General features: G+C 43.3%; 1 protein-coding gene across 2 annotated transcripts in view; it reads left to right on the top strand.

The window, feature by feature from the left end:
* ASXL2 (ASXL transcriptional regulator 2) overlaps positions 1 to 14,800 on the top strand; it is a 131,929-nt gene that overhangs the window by 57,609 nt on the left and 59,520 nt on the right. For both annotated transcript variants that reach the window (XM_030037029.2, XM_030037028.2), the window contains one exon: positions 3,727 to 3,883. In XM_030037029.2, the coding sequence (XP_029892889.1) occupies positions 3,727 to 3,883 (157 nt within the window). The remainder of the gene's footprint in view (positions 1 to 3,726; positions 3,884 to 14,800) is intronic.

The following is a 14,800-nucleotide window of genomic DNA, read 5'->3' as shown; positions in this document are numbered from 1 at the left end:
GCAAAGTATGCCTAAGGCAGGGATTTCTAGTAGAGTGCATGGCAAAGATGGTCTTAAGTAAAAGATTAGAGGCATTTAGTGTGTAATGGACAGTGAAATACTCCCAGAGAGGGAGGAAAATTGGCAGTCGGGCAAAACTTCTTGGCAAATCCAGATCAGGGCAAATGAGCGGAGCAGGCAGGAGAAGAAGTGGGGTATGAGTGGGACAGGACAGGGCAGACAGTGGTGACCAGGGCAGGGCTCGGTCAGACACATGTCCTGACCTGCTGCTGGCTACATGCCACCAGCTCCTTTCCATACCCTTTTCTGTCTATTCCCTGACTTGGATCCTTCTCCATCCCCTTCCCCTCAACTTTCCTGTATAAATTTTGCATCATCCCACAGCTCCCCCTCGCCAATATCCCAAATCCTCATTTTCCTGTTTCCCCATTGTATTACTGACAAAGTTCATGTTGGCCTTCTCCGGAGCTATGCTGGTGGAGGGCCCTGGTGGCCCATCAGTTAGTGACTGGAGCCTCTTGGTCTTTGGTGTTGTTGCTGGTACCCCCTGCTTATCTGGCTTGTGTCTCTGTGTGTTTTTATTTATTGCTTCCTCCATACTTTGCTTTGAAAAAAATGATGACTGGCAAATATTAGTGAGGTCAACGCTCTCACCTTCCATGTACACTTGTAGGATTTAGACTGAAAGTTGATGTGCTAATGCTGAGAAACTGGAGTAATTTTGGCAGGAGGCTGAGAAAGAAAAGATCAAAGAAGTAAAAAGTAGAAAAATCTAAACAAAACCATTATGTGAGGTGCACATACATTGTGTATATTTGTCTTAGACTTTTTTCTCTTTTGGATTCCTCTGCATCACTGCCATCAAGGTGGGAACATTGGGGATATTTTTGCCCGAGGAAGGATGTGGGGCGGCCGCAGATGGTCCCTGTCCCCCTCCTTCAGCCACACTTGCTCTTGGTGCAGCCCATGAGCTCCCCATCCCATGGCACGGCAGTAACCATGTGGCCCCTGCTTGTGCTGAGGTTTGCCGTTATCCCAGTGACCACCAGCCATGCCGAGTTGCTGCAAGGTGCATTATTTGGAAGTCCAGTATGCTGGTTCGTTGACCTTCACATAGACCTCCCACCCCAACTGTGTTTTTACGCTTGATGATTTCCAAGTGTGTTTCTGCCTGCCAGCTTCAGATTTCTTGGTCCCAAATTCATTGCTAATGTTGAACACAAAATAGCATCTGTCCCTATTAGGATGATCGTGTTGTAGTTCTGCCCTTGTGCATTTACCTTTGAATTTTTCCATGCTATGCAGTGAATTTGCTGTTCACCAGCCGCCTGGAAGATTCCAGTCTGGAGGAAGATTTTTGACCTGGTATTTGAGACGTCTGACTAGTTAAACTTTTACCACAGTGCATGCCATCTTACCGGATGCATTTATGGGACCGATAGCTAAGAGACCAGATTTTATTATTGAGTATGGTTCACTAAAAGGAATAAGTTTACTTATTGAAAGAACAACAATTTTAATGTAGAGAAGACAGTTCTGCAGTTGAGGGTGCAATTCGGGTTCTTCGTTTTCTTTGAAAATAGAACTTGCAATATGGTGAGCTGCAGCTGCACGGAGGAGTTGGTGTTAACGAAGATCTTATACTGATGTCTTGCATGGAAAATTCAAGAGAATGCAGGATCCACAGTGCAGACTGGACACCACATCAGAAGATACTGGTGAAAACCTTTCACTGGTCAGAAGAGGCTCAGCTGGAAGGGGAGTCACTGACATCGTACGGGCTTTGTGAGCTAATGGGGCTGTTGTCTGCGGAAGCAAGGGGAGGTTGGAATCACGGGATGGTGGTGGTGGGAAGGGACCTCTGGAGATCATCTGGTCCAACCCACTGTTTAATGCAGGGTCAACTATAGCAGGTAGCTCAGGACCTTGTCCAGTCAGGTTTTGAATTCCTACAAGGATGAAGACCTTCCGCCTCTCTGGGAACCTGTTCCAGTGTTTCATCATTCTTGCAGTAAAGAAGTTTTTCCTTATGTGGAAGTGGAATTTCTGTGTTTCAGTTTGTGCCTGTTGCCTCTCACCCTTTCTCTGGGCACCACTGAGAAGAGTCTGGCTCTGTCTTCTTTACCCACCGGAAAAGCCAAGAAGTTCAGGTTTTCCAGCTGCTCGTGTGTTCCCCAAACCTGGCAGGAGGTGAAGGCAACCTATGTCAAGGCTTCATCTCCTCTCAGCAGAAGACTTTGAAAGAGATATCTTGAAAAAACTGAAATAAATAAATGTGCAGTTACTGCATCTCAGGTGACTAAATTGTCTTTCCAAAGGTTAAGCTATAAAGGAGGTTTAATGAAAGGAGTGTCAGCATTGGAATATGCAAGCTTAAGCTTTGTCAGCTTTGGTGACTCTTGATATAAAGATTTTTTTTTTTTTTCCTGCTTTTGGTGATATCTTCTCTTCCACTGCGGTTTACAAGTAACTTCTAATGTGCAGTTAGAAGAACTTTATTTCTGAAGTGCAGGATGAAAATAGAATTGAATATCTGAATCTATTAGTTCACCTTGCTGATGGAAGAAATCTGGAATTAATGACATTGATAACACTTGTCTTAAGTACTTTTTGGCCTTACATGTGGAAATTACTCATAGCTCTATTTCAGAGAAAGGACAATAAATCAGTTGTCTCCTGTTAAAGGGAGAGGTGTTTTGATTTACTTTTTCCAGTGGCTAGTAACAGAAGGATTTTTCCCTGTCTGATGCACATAGAACTATTCATTTGTCCAGCTGTTATGACCACTGTCCTGTTTGCCTTGTACAGTAAACATTTAAAGTTTCAGTTACCTTACTAATGAGGAATTCAGGACGATAGCATAATTTCAGGTATGCCGTATGACTCGGCCGAGGTGATGGGACAGAAGCAGAGGTGCAGGTATGAGGGTGGCCGGTGTCAGGTGGGGATGAGCTGGTGCCTCCGGCCGCTGTCCTGCCGTTCTCGGCTCCATGCCTCTGCGAGGTGTCCGGAGCGGTTTTGGGTGCTTAGGCAGTGGTGACGTTAACGACCTCAGCAGCAGCAGCAAACAGTCTGTTATTGCTAATTAGCACTAATTTCCAATGTAGGTTACAATCTGAATCCGGCAGGATAATCACTAGAGGGCAGTCTGGGTTTAGGTGTGGACAGGGTGAAAACCGCTGCCGGTTTTCTCTGCTGGCTGTTATCTGCCTAAAACCACGCAGGTGAATGCAGGGAACCCACCACCGTTTCACCACGCAGAAACACCTCCCAGCTCCGTTTTTGCAACAGTTTGGACCTGTGTTGGCAGGCATGGAGCTGCTGAGCACCTGGTTGGAAAAATAATGTTATGCAGGATTGTGGGGCACTGAGCTGTTTTTCTTTTATCATGAAGTTCAAAAATGGACTGGATTGCTCGTAAAGGGGGAGTGTATTGGAGTTAGTGATTAGGGATGGAGAAGTTAAGGAGGAGCATACCTATGAAGTGATGGCAAGGGCAGTGTAAAAGAGGTGACAGCTGGGGTTGTGTTAAATATTTCATATGGGCTCACAGAAGGCCGCATGAGTGTTTAAGAGGCCAGTGGCTAAGGAGTTCTGACATTGCAGCATAAAAAAAATCCACAATCAGTGCTTGGTAAATAAAGAAAACTGCTACTTTTAAGTATTTTGTTAATTGGGAGAATTTACTGTGGAGTGGGTAACTATATCTGTTTTTTCCATTTGCAGAAGGATGTTCCAGACGGGTTGAAGGAGCTCTCTGATGGCTCAGAGGAGAGCAGCGATGCCCAGTCCGACTCTCAGAGCTCTGAGAACAGCAGCAGCAGCAGCAGCAGCGATGGGTGCAGTAACAAAGATGGGAAGAAAAGCAGATGGAAAAGGAAAGGTAATTTTTGGTTTTAGGAACTATGATTTTAACATGATCTGTGTAGGATTTGGAGGTTTTTATCCATCACATCTGTTGCCTTGTAAAGACAGGCTGTTACAATAACAGTTTAAAATCTGCCATTACCATTGGTGCTCATGGATTGACACAAGTGCTGATTTACTGTTGTGGGCACTGAAGGGGAGAAGGTACCTGTAATTAAGTGTATTTAAGGCATTGACACAAGTCACAGACCAGCACACTGAGCTTCCCAGCCAGGAAAGTGAATTTGATTCTTCCAGGTTTTCTCTGCCATCTGCCTGCTTTCCCAAGAAGATTGCAACTTTTACTTTTGGCCTCTTCTGATGCTTTTGATGCAACACTGACTAGGAATGAGCACAGAATCTCTGAGGTTAAAGCCTGTTATGTGAACTGATGGGTCCCGTAGGGTTTGGGTTTGAGCCACTGTGCTTTTTTCTTTTGTCCTGTTTTGGACTCTTTAGCTCATAAACCAGGCAATATTTAGGTATTCCACACTGTTGAATATTAAATCATTTGCAACCTTGGCTAATACAGTGAAGTGCTGTTTTTTGCTCCACTGCTGTATCTGGGTGGTTGCTGAAGATGGATGGTTCAGTGATGTTTCGAGACTATCCAGATTCCGGATTTTCTACAGAAGAGTGGTTTTGGTAGTGCAAGAGTACCAAGCAGAGGAAATAGCGGATTTCACTCTGCTTTGAATCCTGATGTATTTGCCACTCCGCTGCAGCAATGTATCTTGTCAGATACTGCTGTCATGGTGTCTTACTGTTTCAGGAACAGCGGAAATCAGTACATCTTAGCCAATGCATTATAATATTTACATCCTGTATTGGTAATAAACTGAAGTTCCTGTCTTACCTGCCTCTAGTTTTGGCACCCATTCATTTGACCAATGTTGTCTGAATTCTTTCCTCCTTCAAAATTCTGCTCAGATATCTGCTTGTCTGCTATGAGCTGAATTAATTTTAAAAAGCCATAACAATATGTGAGGATGCAACATACATTGTTCCTTGAGTTGGGGAGAGTCTATTCACTATAGCATTGTATTCTCTCTGTTAAAAATAAGTATGCTTTGTAACTCACAGCTTTGTGAAGAAGCATGAAGTCCTCCCTTTAGGCAGAGGTAGCAGGCTGTAGCTCTGGATATTCTTGGAGAGCTGTTGGTGCAGCTGCTGATGCTGTAAATTTACCCTTCAATCTGATCTCTTCCTTTTTTCTATTCTCCTCAGTCATGCACAGAATTTCCTGGCTGAAATGAAACATTATTTAAAACTTATTTCCAATGCCATAGGATATGGAGTAGAAGCACGTGAGAGGTTTTCTGAAGCACTTAAAGACTTGCAATAACTGGTGGGGTCTGCCGAAACCCTTCCATCGGTGGGAAGGTTTGCAGTGGGGAGTCATTGAATGAGAACATGCTCTTAGTGTAATGGGTGCATGAGGCTTGTGTGGACCAGACCCTGCTTGGAGCTTTCCCTGGAGTCACAATGCAAATAACAGAAGTAGAAGTATTATGTAGAATTTTAAGCTTTTAAAGCACCATGAAAGTAGAAAATGTTAAAAAAAACCTTAGAATTAAGGTGACTCCAAATTCATCCTTTGAAAGGAAAGCTATAGATAGTCTGGCTAAAATATTTTCATTTCTAACATATCCTCTCAAAATATTTGGTCAGTAAGGGTTTTTTTTTTGGCTACTTTGCCTACACCTCCAATGTTATGATACTATGTAAACACTTGCAAGGGATTTTATGTATCTTTTAGAGAGATCTTTATGTAGAAATACATGTATACATTTTATATAAAAGTTTATATACTACCTTACTGAATGTCTGAAAAGGCAGGAGGGGCCATGGTTTAGGAACCCAGGCAAGAAGGAAAGGAAATCTTACCCTGAAACAGCTGGCAAAAGGTACCCAAAACTCAAAAGCAGACAATGTGAAGATTGTGGTTTCAGTATAAATACAAAAAAAGGAATTTTGCTCCTCTGTGGAATGTTTGCTGGAGGTGACTTATTGATATGTCCCCCTCTTAAGGGAAGGTAAACTTCCAGGGTGGAATGTGGTAGATATACCACAGATGAAATCTGTTCCATTCCCTAAGCAACATAACCTGCAACCTTAGGTGTTAGCAACACCAGGGGAGCTTGGTGGCTACCCGCCTTCAAGGTGCGACCACCCCTCACTAAGCATCCACTCTGAATTTTTTCTAGTGTATACCTTTAAAAGTAAGCGAGGAGATTTTATACCAATCATAATAAAGGTATGTATGACTAGAGTCATTCAAGCTCCACCTAAAAATAAGAAAATAGTATGAAAGGGCTTAAGAGGAGGAATGCTAGGGAAGACACCGCCATAGACAAGTCGGAAGGACATCGCTGAGTTCTGGGATCAGTTGACAGGCTGAACCTCTCTTCCCTTCCATAGGGATGCCTGTTGGGTAAAATTCGAACCCTCGGTTATACCGAGTGATTCCCCAGGAAAATTAAAAATCTCTAGAGTTTTCCCATAATTTAACATGTTTGTAGTTGACTGTGTTATTCATATTCTTGTTACTTGCACATGCTTTGCAAACAGTGTATTTATCACCGGCAATCCAAAAGAACCTGTGCTTCTGTTGCTTTAATAAACTGTACTGTTCATTAAAATCTAGCTGTGATAGTTTGTTGAACACAACTAGATTGAAAGTACATTACGCTATTTGTGCATCCAAAATCGTGATAGTTCAATATATATTGAATGCGACCGGATTTGTACTGTTGAATTGGACATCACTTGGAATCTAAGCCTAGCTGCCCCCAGCCCTTTTATATCTGAGGACAAGCTGGAATGCAGGGGGGTTTATTTTTTGCCAAACTTCATTACCCTTTAAGGCAACAATCCCCTTTGTTGCCTGGTACTGATGATTTTTCTTAGGAGTGGCATTTTTGACCTTTAGCGTAAAGGTCATTTTCATAGGTTTTAATGTGCTGAAAGTCATGAACTTTTAGTGATTAGTAAATAAAAAATTATCAGTAAATTAGAAAAGTCATTTTGGTCAGTAGTGTTACTGAGTGTGTTCCTTCTGTTTGGGAAGACCTGCCCTCAAGGGTTGTGTTCCTTTCTGTGAGAAACTCTTAATTATTAATGAACATACCACTTAGTGTCACACCAAGGCATTACCAGGTTATGCGGGGAAATGGCTTTCTCCTTAAGCTTCCCTTGGAAAAACAATGTGCTTGTTTGCTAAAGCAGGGATGGCATTTCTGGGCAAATGAATTTTTGGAGCTGCAGATGTGTGGAGCTGCTTCTGGACTAAGAGGAGTTCAGTGGAGCCTTCAGCTGCCCGGGTTTCACCTGCACTGGCAAGGTGTGACGGGAGTGACAATCAAAGCCCGTCCTTTCTCTATTTACAACTCGGCTTAAATCCTGCAAGCTGGCTGGCTGTATACCGCATCTGTAGGTAAATCTCTCCCAGTCTGTGCGTGCCACCAACTGCTGCTTGGGAAGTATGTCCCATACGTCAGCTGCTGCAGGGTCTGTAGTGAACGCAAGCAGAGCTGCTCCTCCTCACTGGGCAATTTTATTGCCTCTGTGCTTAATTTCTTACAGTTATATGAGAGCAAGTGGCTGTGGTGGATCTTCACGAGACAGCCAGATGCCAGAGTACATACAGTACCTTCTTGTTTTACCCTCCCAGGCACTCAACTGTCCTGTCCCCTATAGTTTTCACCTTTGCTGCTCCTGGCAGAGACGAGCTGGTAGTGAGTTGAGACAGGTTTTTAGCAGCCTGGTTGTATGCAAGCTGAGACTAGGACTGCTCATCTCGCTACCTGCCAGAGTGCCATGTTTCAGCTGTCAGGGTAAGGCATAAAGAAAAATAAATCACCTTTGGGACACAGAGAGCCGTAGGCTGTGTTCAGTCTGAAATACTGACATGTCATGGACAGGCGGGAGGGAGTTCTCCCAAAGCAAAATGTACCTTTATACTGGGGAACGGGTCAAAAGCAGGGGTACACAGTATGTCAAAGCACATTGTCAGGTGGTTCGTGTATGGTGAAAATCAGAATGTGTCTTCAACAAATAAACCAAGCAGCTGTGCTGAGTGCTGTGGCGGAGTTGTTACCGATGGGCAGGAGGACATTACCCTCACTTCGTCTGAGGTCGTCTGCTGCAGTACAGCTCGGCCTCCACCTTCATCTGTCTTGGTTCACAATAGGATTAAGAAATGGGTGGTTAAAATACACTTCTCTGTGTCACGCTGGGAAGGTAAAGCAATGTTTCTGCATATATTTAGGTCTCAGAAGCCAGTTGCCAAAGATGACAACGTGAGTTTGGGGCTTCAGAACATAAATCAACCATGAGCTGCTTTGCACCGATGAAATACCCTAGTAAAATTAAAACTTCTCAAAACTTCTCTTAAACTAACTTATGGATGTAGCACACTCCTCTCAAACACCAGGCTGAAATTTCTGGGGGGCTGGGGGGATAGCTGTCTGCTTTGATCGGTGCCACTGTAACTGTGTGTTGTTCTGCTCCATGCTACCTTCTCCAGACAAGATGCCGTGTTCGCTCCCTTTGGAAGGTGCGGGATGAGGGGCATGTAATGACTTATTCCTCCTCAATGTAGCTTGAGTGGTGCACTGAGCATTTCTGCTACTCCTCTTGTGAGAAATGAGCTAAGTCAACTGAGAGGGAAAGAACACAGGATTTATTTGAATCCTGATGTTATTAGAGCTGAGATGAAACCTCTTTTCTTTGCAGTCAACTTTCCTTGCTTTGCCATATTAAAAGAAAGTGCATTCTTTTAAATACTAAGTGGTAGAGGCCATCCTGAACAAGAAAAATATGATGGACAGTAAGACATGTTTGTACCTTATACCATGTTATTTTTCTTTTCAGCGTTACGTTGATTTTTCTCTTATTTTCTTGGGGGCTACTGAGGCTATCTAGAAGATGACAAAATAAATGCTCTGGCTGGTAGGTAGTAGAGCAGGATGTGCCTCACATCTTAGAGCAAATCTGACTTCATTACCAGCCATGACACTTCTCTTGTTCAAGCTGCGTAAATGGCTTTTAAAAGCTGCAGTCGTGACTGTGTTGAAAATAGGGATGCTTTTCTAAAGGATACAATTTATGAAGACTTGTTCCAGAGCAATACAGCCTTTGTGCACCTGCCAGCAGTGCTCAACACTTGGGTGCAGCAGCTCCCACAGCACTGGGAAAGAAGGTGATGTAGCAGGACCCGTGAGGAGACCGGCAGGAGAATTAATGCAAGGCTTTGGGATGACAGAGCCAGGACTCTCAGACGGTCTTGGTTATCCTTATTTCATTTTCTGAATCTTTTTCAGTTACACTGTGTATTTTTTGAGATCAGTGGGTGGAAATGCCCGTATGCTTCAAAACATACATGTTCTGTGAATACACACACTGATGTGTGATGATGTCTTTCCCCTCTTACCTTCTAACAGCACTTAACAATTTTTTGCTTATTCTTTTCCATCATATTTTGTAAAGCTTTGCCTTTTTGACTGTTGATGAGCATTGAGTTGATGTTTTCATCTCTGGTAACTCTGGGATCCTTTCCCTGAGCAGCAGTAGCTGTTTCAGGGCTGTTCTTCCCTTTGGTCATTATATTGCCTTTTATCTTCACTGAGTCATATCTGCTGTTCTAGCACCCCATCGCATGGTATCGTGAGGTCCTTTTGCAGTTCTTTGCAATGAGGTTTAATCTTTTGTTATGCAGAATAACTTCTTACGCCTGCAAGCTGTGTCTCGCCACGGATCACGTAGGTTGGGTGGTGTGGGTGGTAGCACGCTTCCTTGGACACCCCACCAATACTCCCGGCCGTGGGGACACCTAGCTGCTTCTATCTCCTGTTACATTTCATCAGTTATCAATCTGCAGTATTTAAAGATCTGCAAGACTCGGAGTCCTTTACTCTGTTCCTAAACCAGACGACTTTATTTCTAAATCTTTAGTCATATTTGATACATGATAACCACTTTCTCTAGGAATCTGTCATGATTTATTTAAATAATGTGTTTGCCACTGGCATGTGTTTTACCCTTTTAGATGTTCCTCTTAATTTCTTTTTAACTTGTTTCTGTGTTTCAATGTGGTTCTCCTTTTTATGAAGTTGAGTCTTGCTGTGACACCGCATACGGCATTTTTGAGAAATTTCTTTGTAGATATAAATGTTTTCTTTATTTAAAAAAAAAGAAAAACACAAACCACAAAAAAAAAATACAACACCAAACGAGAAAACAAAACCCCAAAACCAAAACTACTTAGTTCAGCTAGAAATCAGAAGCTTCATGTGAGAATAAAATTTTCTGGCCTGTATTACACAAGTGAACATTAAAAGGCATAAATATGTTGCCTGGTTCTTTGCTCTTTAAAAGGTATTGATATGGGGGGGTTGGGGTTTTTTTGAGCAATTTGAATAACACTGAAGTTGTAAGTACATTGTACTATTATATTAGGAGAGGAAGTGAGCAACCTTTGGATTTTATGGGGTGTTGTAGGACAATGATGATATGCTGTCCTACTGAAATCTATGCTTGTGGATTCTGGTGTGGCCTTCAGATACGTGTGAATATTGAGATTTTGCTTTGTGGCAGGGAGGATACAAATAGGTACATATATTTCTTTCTGTAGAGCCTAGCTAAATGAGCTGCTCTCATCTAAAATACAATCTCGTATTTCTCTTAACTTGTGGATGGCTGTTTTTGCGCTACACACGCACAGAGCTTGGATTTTGGCTTGGGATATTAGCTGAATTTCACTAAGAAAAGATCTAATCCTGCCAGTTCTGGGCATCCCTCCTCCTGTTGTGGGTCAGAGCCCAGCTGGACTGGGGTGAGCCTGCTCCAGTGGGCAGGAGGGTCCGTGGCGGGGGAGAGCAGAGATGCAGGCAGGAGCGCCTTGTACATCCAGCATGGCTGGCAGTACCCCCTGAAGCCACGGAGGTTAGCTTGATTCGAGAAATGCGTGCTGTTGGTACTTTCTTTCATGATAAGATCCCTCTTACGGCAAAATAAGAAAATGGACTTGTGCAGCGTGGCTGTGTGTTATCCCTCTGCACGGGTGCAGATTCACCCACGCCGGCACATTTGCCCTGTTCGTTGCCTGTTGATGCTGCTGTGTCAGTGATTTGCTGTAGGAAGGGAGTGACCGCACCGGGGGCTTTCCCCAAGGGCTTTTTGCTGTGCTAGCCATTTCTTGAGTTTTTGTTTTGCAGCTAGTATTTCCTTTCTCTGTTATTCTTCCTTTCCTCTTTCTCGTCTTGCTGTGGCAGTGAGGCTGCAGAGCAGCGGTGCTGTGCTGCTTGGACTGTCCCCAGGTGCCACCTCTGCCACCCTGCTCGCTGGGAGGCTCCCAGGTTCTTTAGAGATCCTTGGGGACTCCTGCAGTGCTTCTTGACGATTAGCATATTGTTTTGGTATCCAAGAAGATAGCAGGGGTTTTTTTGTTGTTCTTGGGGGTTTTGGTTTTTTTTATTAGCTAGATAGTTTAGACTTGCTGCCACTCAAGTGCCTATTAAGCTCTGGTACTTTGAAGCATGTCTGATGAGCACCTTTCCAAAAGCAAAAATGCTCCAGAATCACAGAATCATTTGGGTTGGAAAGGACCCTTAAGATCATCAAGTCCAACCGTTAACCTAGCACTGCCAAGTCCACCACTAAACCACGTCCCTAAGCACCATGTCTACACGTCTTTTAAATACCTCCAGGGATGGTGACTCAACCACTTCCCTGGGCAGCCTGTTCCAGTGCTTGACCACCCTTTCCATGAAGAAATTTTTCCTAATATCCAATCTAAACCTCCCCTGGTGCAACTTGAGGCTGTTTCCTCTCATCCTATCACTTCTTACTTGGGAAAAGAGACCGAGACCCACCTTGCTACAACCTCCTTTCAGGTAGTTGTAGAGAGCGATAAGGTCTCCCCTCAGCTTCCTTTTCTCCAGGTTAAACAGCCCCAGTTCCCTCAGCCGCTCCTCACAGGACTTGTGCTCCGGACCCTTCACCAGCTTTGTTGCTGCTCTTTGGACACGCTCCAGCACCTCCATGTGTTTCCTGTAGTGAGGTGCCCAAAACTGAACACAGTACTCAAGGTGCGGCCTCCCCAGTGCCGAGTACAGGGGGATGGATGATCACTGCCCTAGTCCTGCTGGCCACGCTATTTCTGATACATGCCAGGATGCCGTTGGCCTTCTTGGCCACCTGGGCACACGGCTGGCTTGTATTCAGACAGCTGTTGGAATGTCTTCTCAATCTCTATACCCCCCCCCCCCCCCCCCCCAAATAGGTTTTCTTCAGAGATTTAAAATGAAAGCATAAAAGCTGAAAGAATTAGGCGTGTTTGGTGCACTCGAACAAATAAATGCCATTGGATGTCTGATGTTCATTTTGAATGAATGGTATCCTGGCCACTTTGTGTGAGACGCTTGTTGGATGTTATAGGTCTTTGTCAGTCCATGTGTTTCATGAGGGATTTTAGAAATATGTAATGAAGGACATAAACAAAAAATACTTCTTTGCCAAAAATGTCTTAAAAAAAAGAAAAGATACACTAACCTTCCAAAAAACCTCAAAATTCATGGTGCTGTTTTGCCTTCCAGGGTGTGACTGCAGAAGGGGAGGTACAGGCAGAGTCAAGGCTCCTGTGTTAATAGCAGAGTTGGAGGCTTCTGTAGCAGAGTTTGGCGTTGGGAGGCTGCTGTAGGGAAATAGTCAGTTCCTGAAGGATGCTTAATGGCAACAGATTTAAATTAATATCTGGATTGATTCCTCCTTTCTCAGGAAGCTTGTTTGATATTTGGTGCAGGTGTGGCATGCAGTGGAGGAGCTATGAAGACACCTGAAGTGTGGGAGAGAGCCTTGATAGGGATTCTCAGTAAAAGCTGTCCCTGATCAGGCAGCGAATAGGAACCTGCTTGTTTGTTCTGGGAAATTAAATTTGGCTGAATGTGAGGCTGATCCTATCATCTTCTGTCACTAGCTACAGAAACCTGCATACTTCCACTGAGCTGGTCAAATAGCATGTCCAGCATTGGGTGCATCTATGATATTTATTGGGGTTTTTAGGTTTGGAAACAAGGCTTGTACTCTCGATGTCAGTCTGTTCTTAAACTGTAGCATTTAAAGTTGATTTCATCCAAGCTTAAAGGAGTAGCGGGAGGGGTTACAAAGGTCATTACATCCCTGCTCTTCACAACAGTCAGTGGCTGGGAAGGGAGAAGAGGTGCCGTAGCTGCTCCAACAGTGCAAAAGGCTGTAGCATGAACTTGTGCTTTAGTAGGCGTGTGAGAATACACACGAGGGTGATGCAGCTGCCCCAGCTGCAGGAAAAACTTCTTCTGAAGCTTGCCTGTTTACAGACTTTCAAATCAATCAATGCCAGGACATAAATATGCAGCAAATTGGACTTTGCTAGTTCTAGGTCTCACTACTTAATTTTGCTGTGATAGCTCTCAGTCTTCCATCACGAAATAAGACACCTGGTTTATCTTCCCAGCTCTGTTTCTTGGCTGTAACATAACTTTTGCATGAAAATTAAATGATCCAAAACTGTTTAATGAAGTAAAGCAAGGTACTATGATGTTAAATGGTTCAAAAAATCTTTGCATTAAACATTTTTAAATTCTAATGTTTGTAAGGCATCTTTCTTAGGTTACACACTGTAACTCATTGATATTTTAGAGACAGTACTTAAATGTTTCTCAGAGTGCAGACCAGCTGTACTCAGATTGCTGACAGTCTCAGAGACATATATAAAAGAGTTGTGCCATGAAGTCCACAGGGAAGAAAATTTTCTTTCATTTTTAGTATTTCATTTACTTTATGCATCTGAAAAGATTCTTCTGGTTTCATCTAGCAAAACCTGAAGTTTCATAATCTTGCTATATATAAAAAAATAACTTGCATTTAATATCCAAGGAGTTGCTGTGAAAAGTATAATGAAAGTAGAAAGTGCAAATGGCTTCAGCTCACTCCCAGCCGCGGTTCATCTCCGAGTTCTGCAATCAGTAATGTTTGAAAGTGGAAGTGAATGAATCCGCACCTTTCAGGACCTCCTGGCAATGACAGTTCTGACTTTGGGGGATAAGAAGTTGTGGCATTGATGCTGGCAGCTCTCTTCCTTAGAGCCTCCATGTTTTACTGCTGTTTTCTTCTGCAAGAGGAGAAGAATTTCTATACCAAAACAGGTTTTATTTTTAGTCAGTATGTTTGTTTGCTCTGCTTTAAAGTAACCAGAAAAGCACTAAATTCCAATTAGAAAGGTACCTTCAGCTTTGAGCTGTGTAGCATCAGCTCTGGAATGCAGCACTCCTACACGGCCACTTCCTGGACTGTCTGTGTGTACATGAAACACAAAAAAGCCTCCTTCTTCATTAAGAAAAAAATATCTACTCACATTCAAGAATAACCCAAATTTCAGCCAGAATTGTCTTGTGGCCTCACTTGGCTGCTGGCTGCGTTTTCACCTATGTGATGTTTGAGATAGGGTTGTCAGCATCCACCGAACCCTTTGTAATTCGACTGGTCCCAAGAGTCTCGGTAGGAAGCAGCGCTAGTATGGGGTACAGCTTTTTTTTTTTTTTCCCCCCGAGGATTGGGGAGGATAGTTTTTATTGTGAGAATATGGAATTCTAATAAAAATCAATGAAGTGAATGCAAACTGGGGTAGACAGTGAACAGATGAGCTGTGCTCATATTATTTTGCTTAGAGGCTTTGACTTGAGCTTTTTGAGACTGCAGTTTAGTTTAATGTGACATTATTTTTGCTCATATACATATAAAACAGGAAGCGCATTCAGATAACATCAACAGCCACTTCCTTATATGTACAAAAATAGTGGTCTGACAGCAGCAAAACTGACACTTTGATTTTAGAAAGGATAGAAACCTTTGTGCA

The sequence above is a fragment of the Aquila chrysaetos genome, chromosome 15 (genome assembly GCF_900496995.4).
Source record: "Aquila chrysaetos chrysaetos chromosome 15, bAquChr1.4, whole genome shotgun sequence".
NCBI classification, from domain to species: domain Eukaryota; kingdom Metazoa; phylum Chordata; class Aves; order Accipitriformes; family Accipitridae; genus Aquila; species Aquila chrysaetos.
The sequence above is the reverse complement of the archived record's forward strand: the minus strand, read 5'-3'. Positions and strand labels throughout refer to the sequence as shown.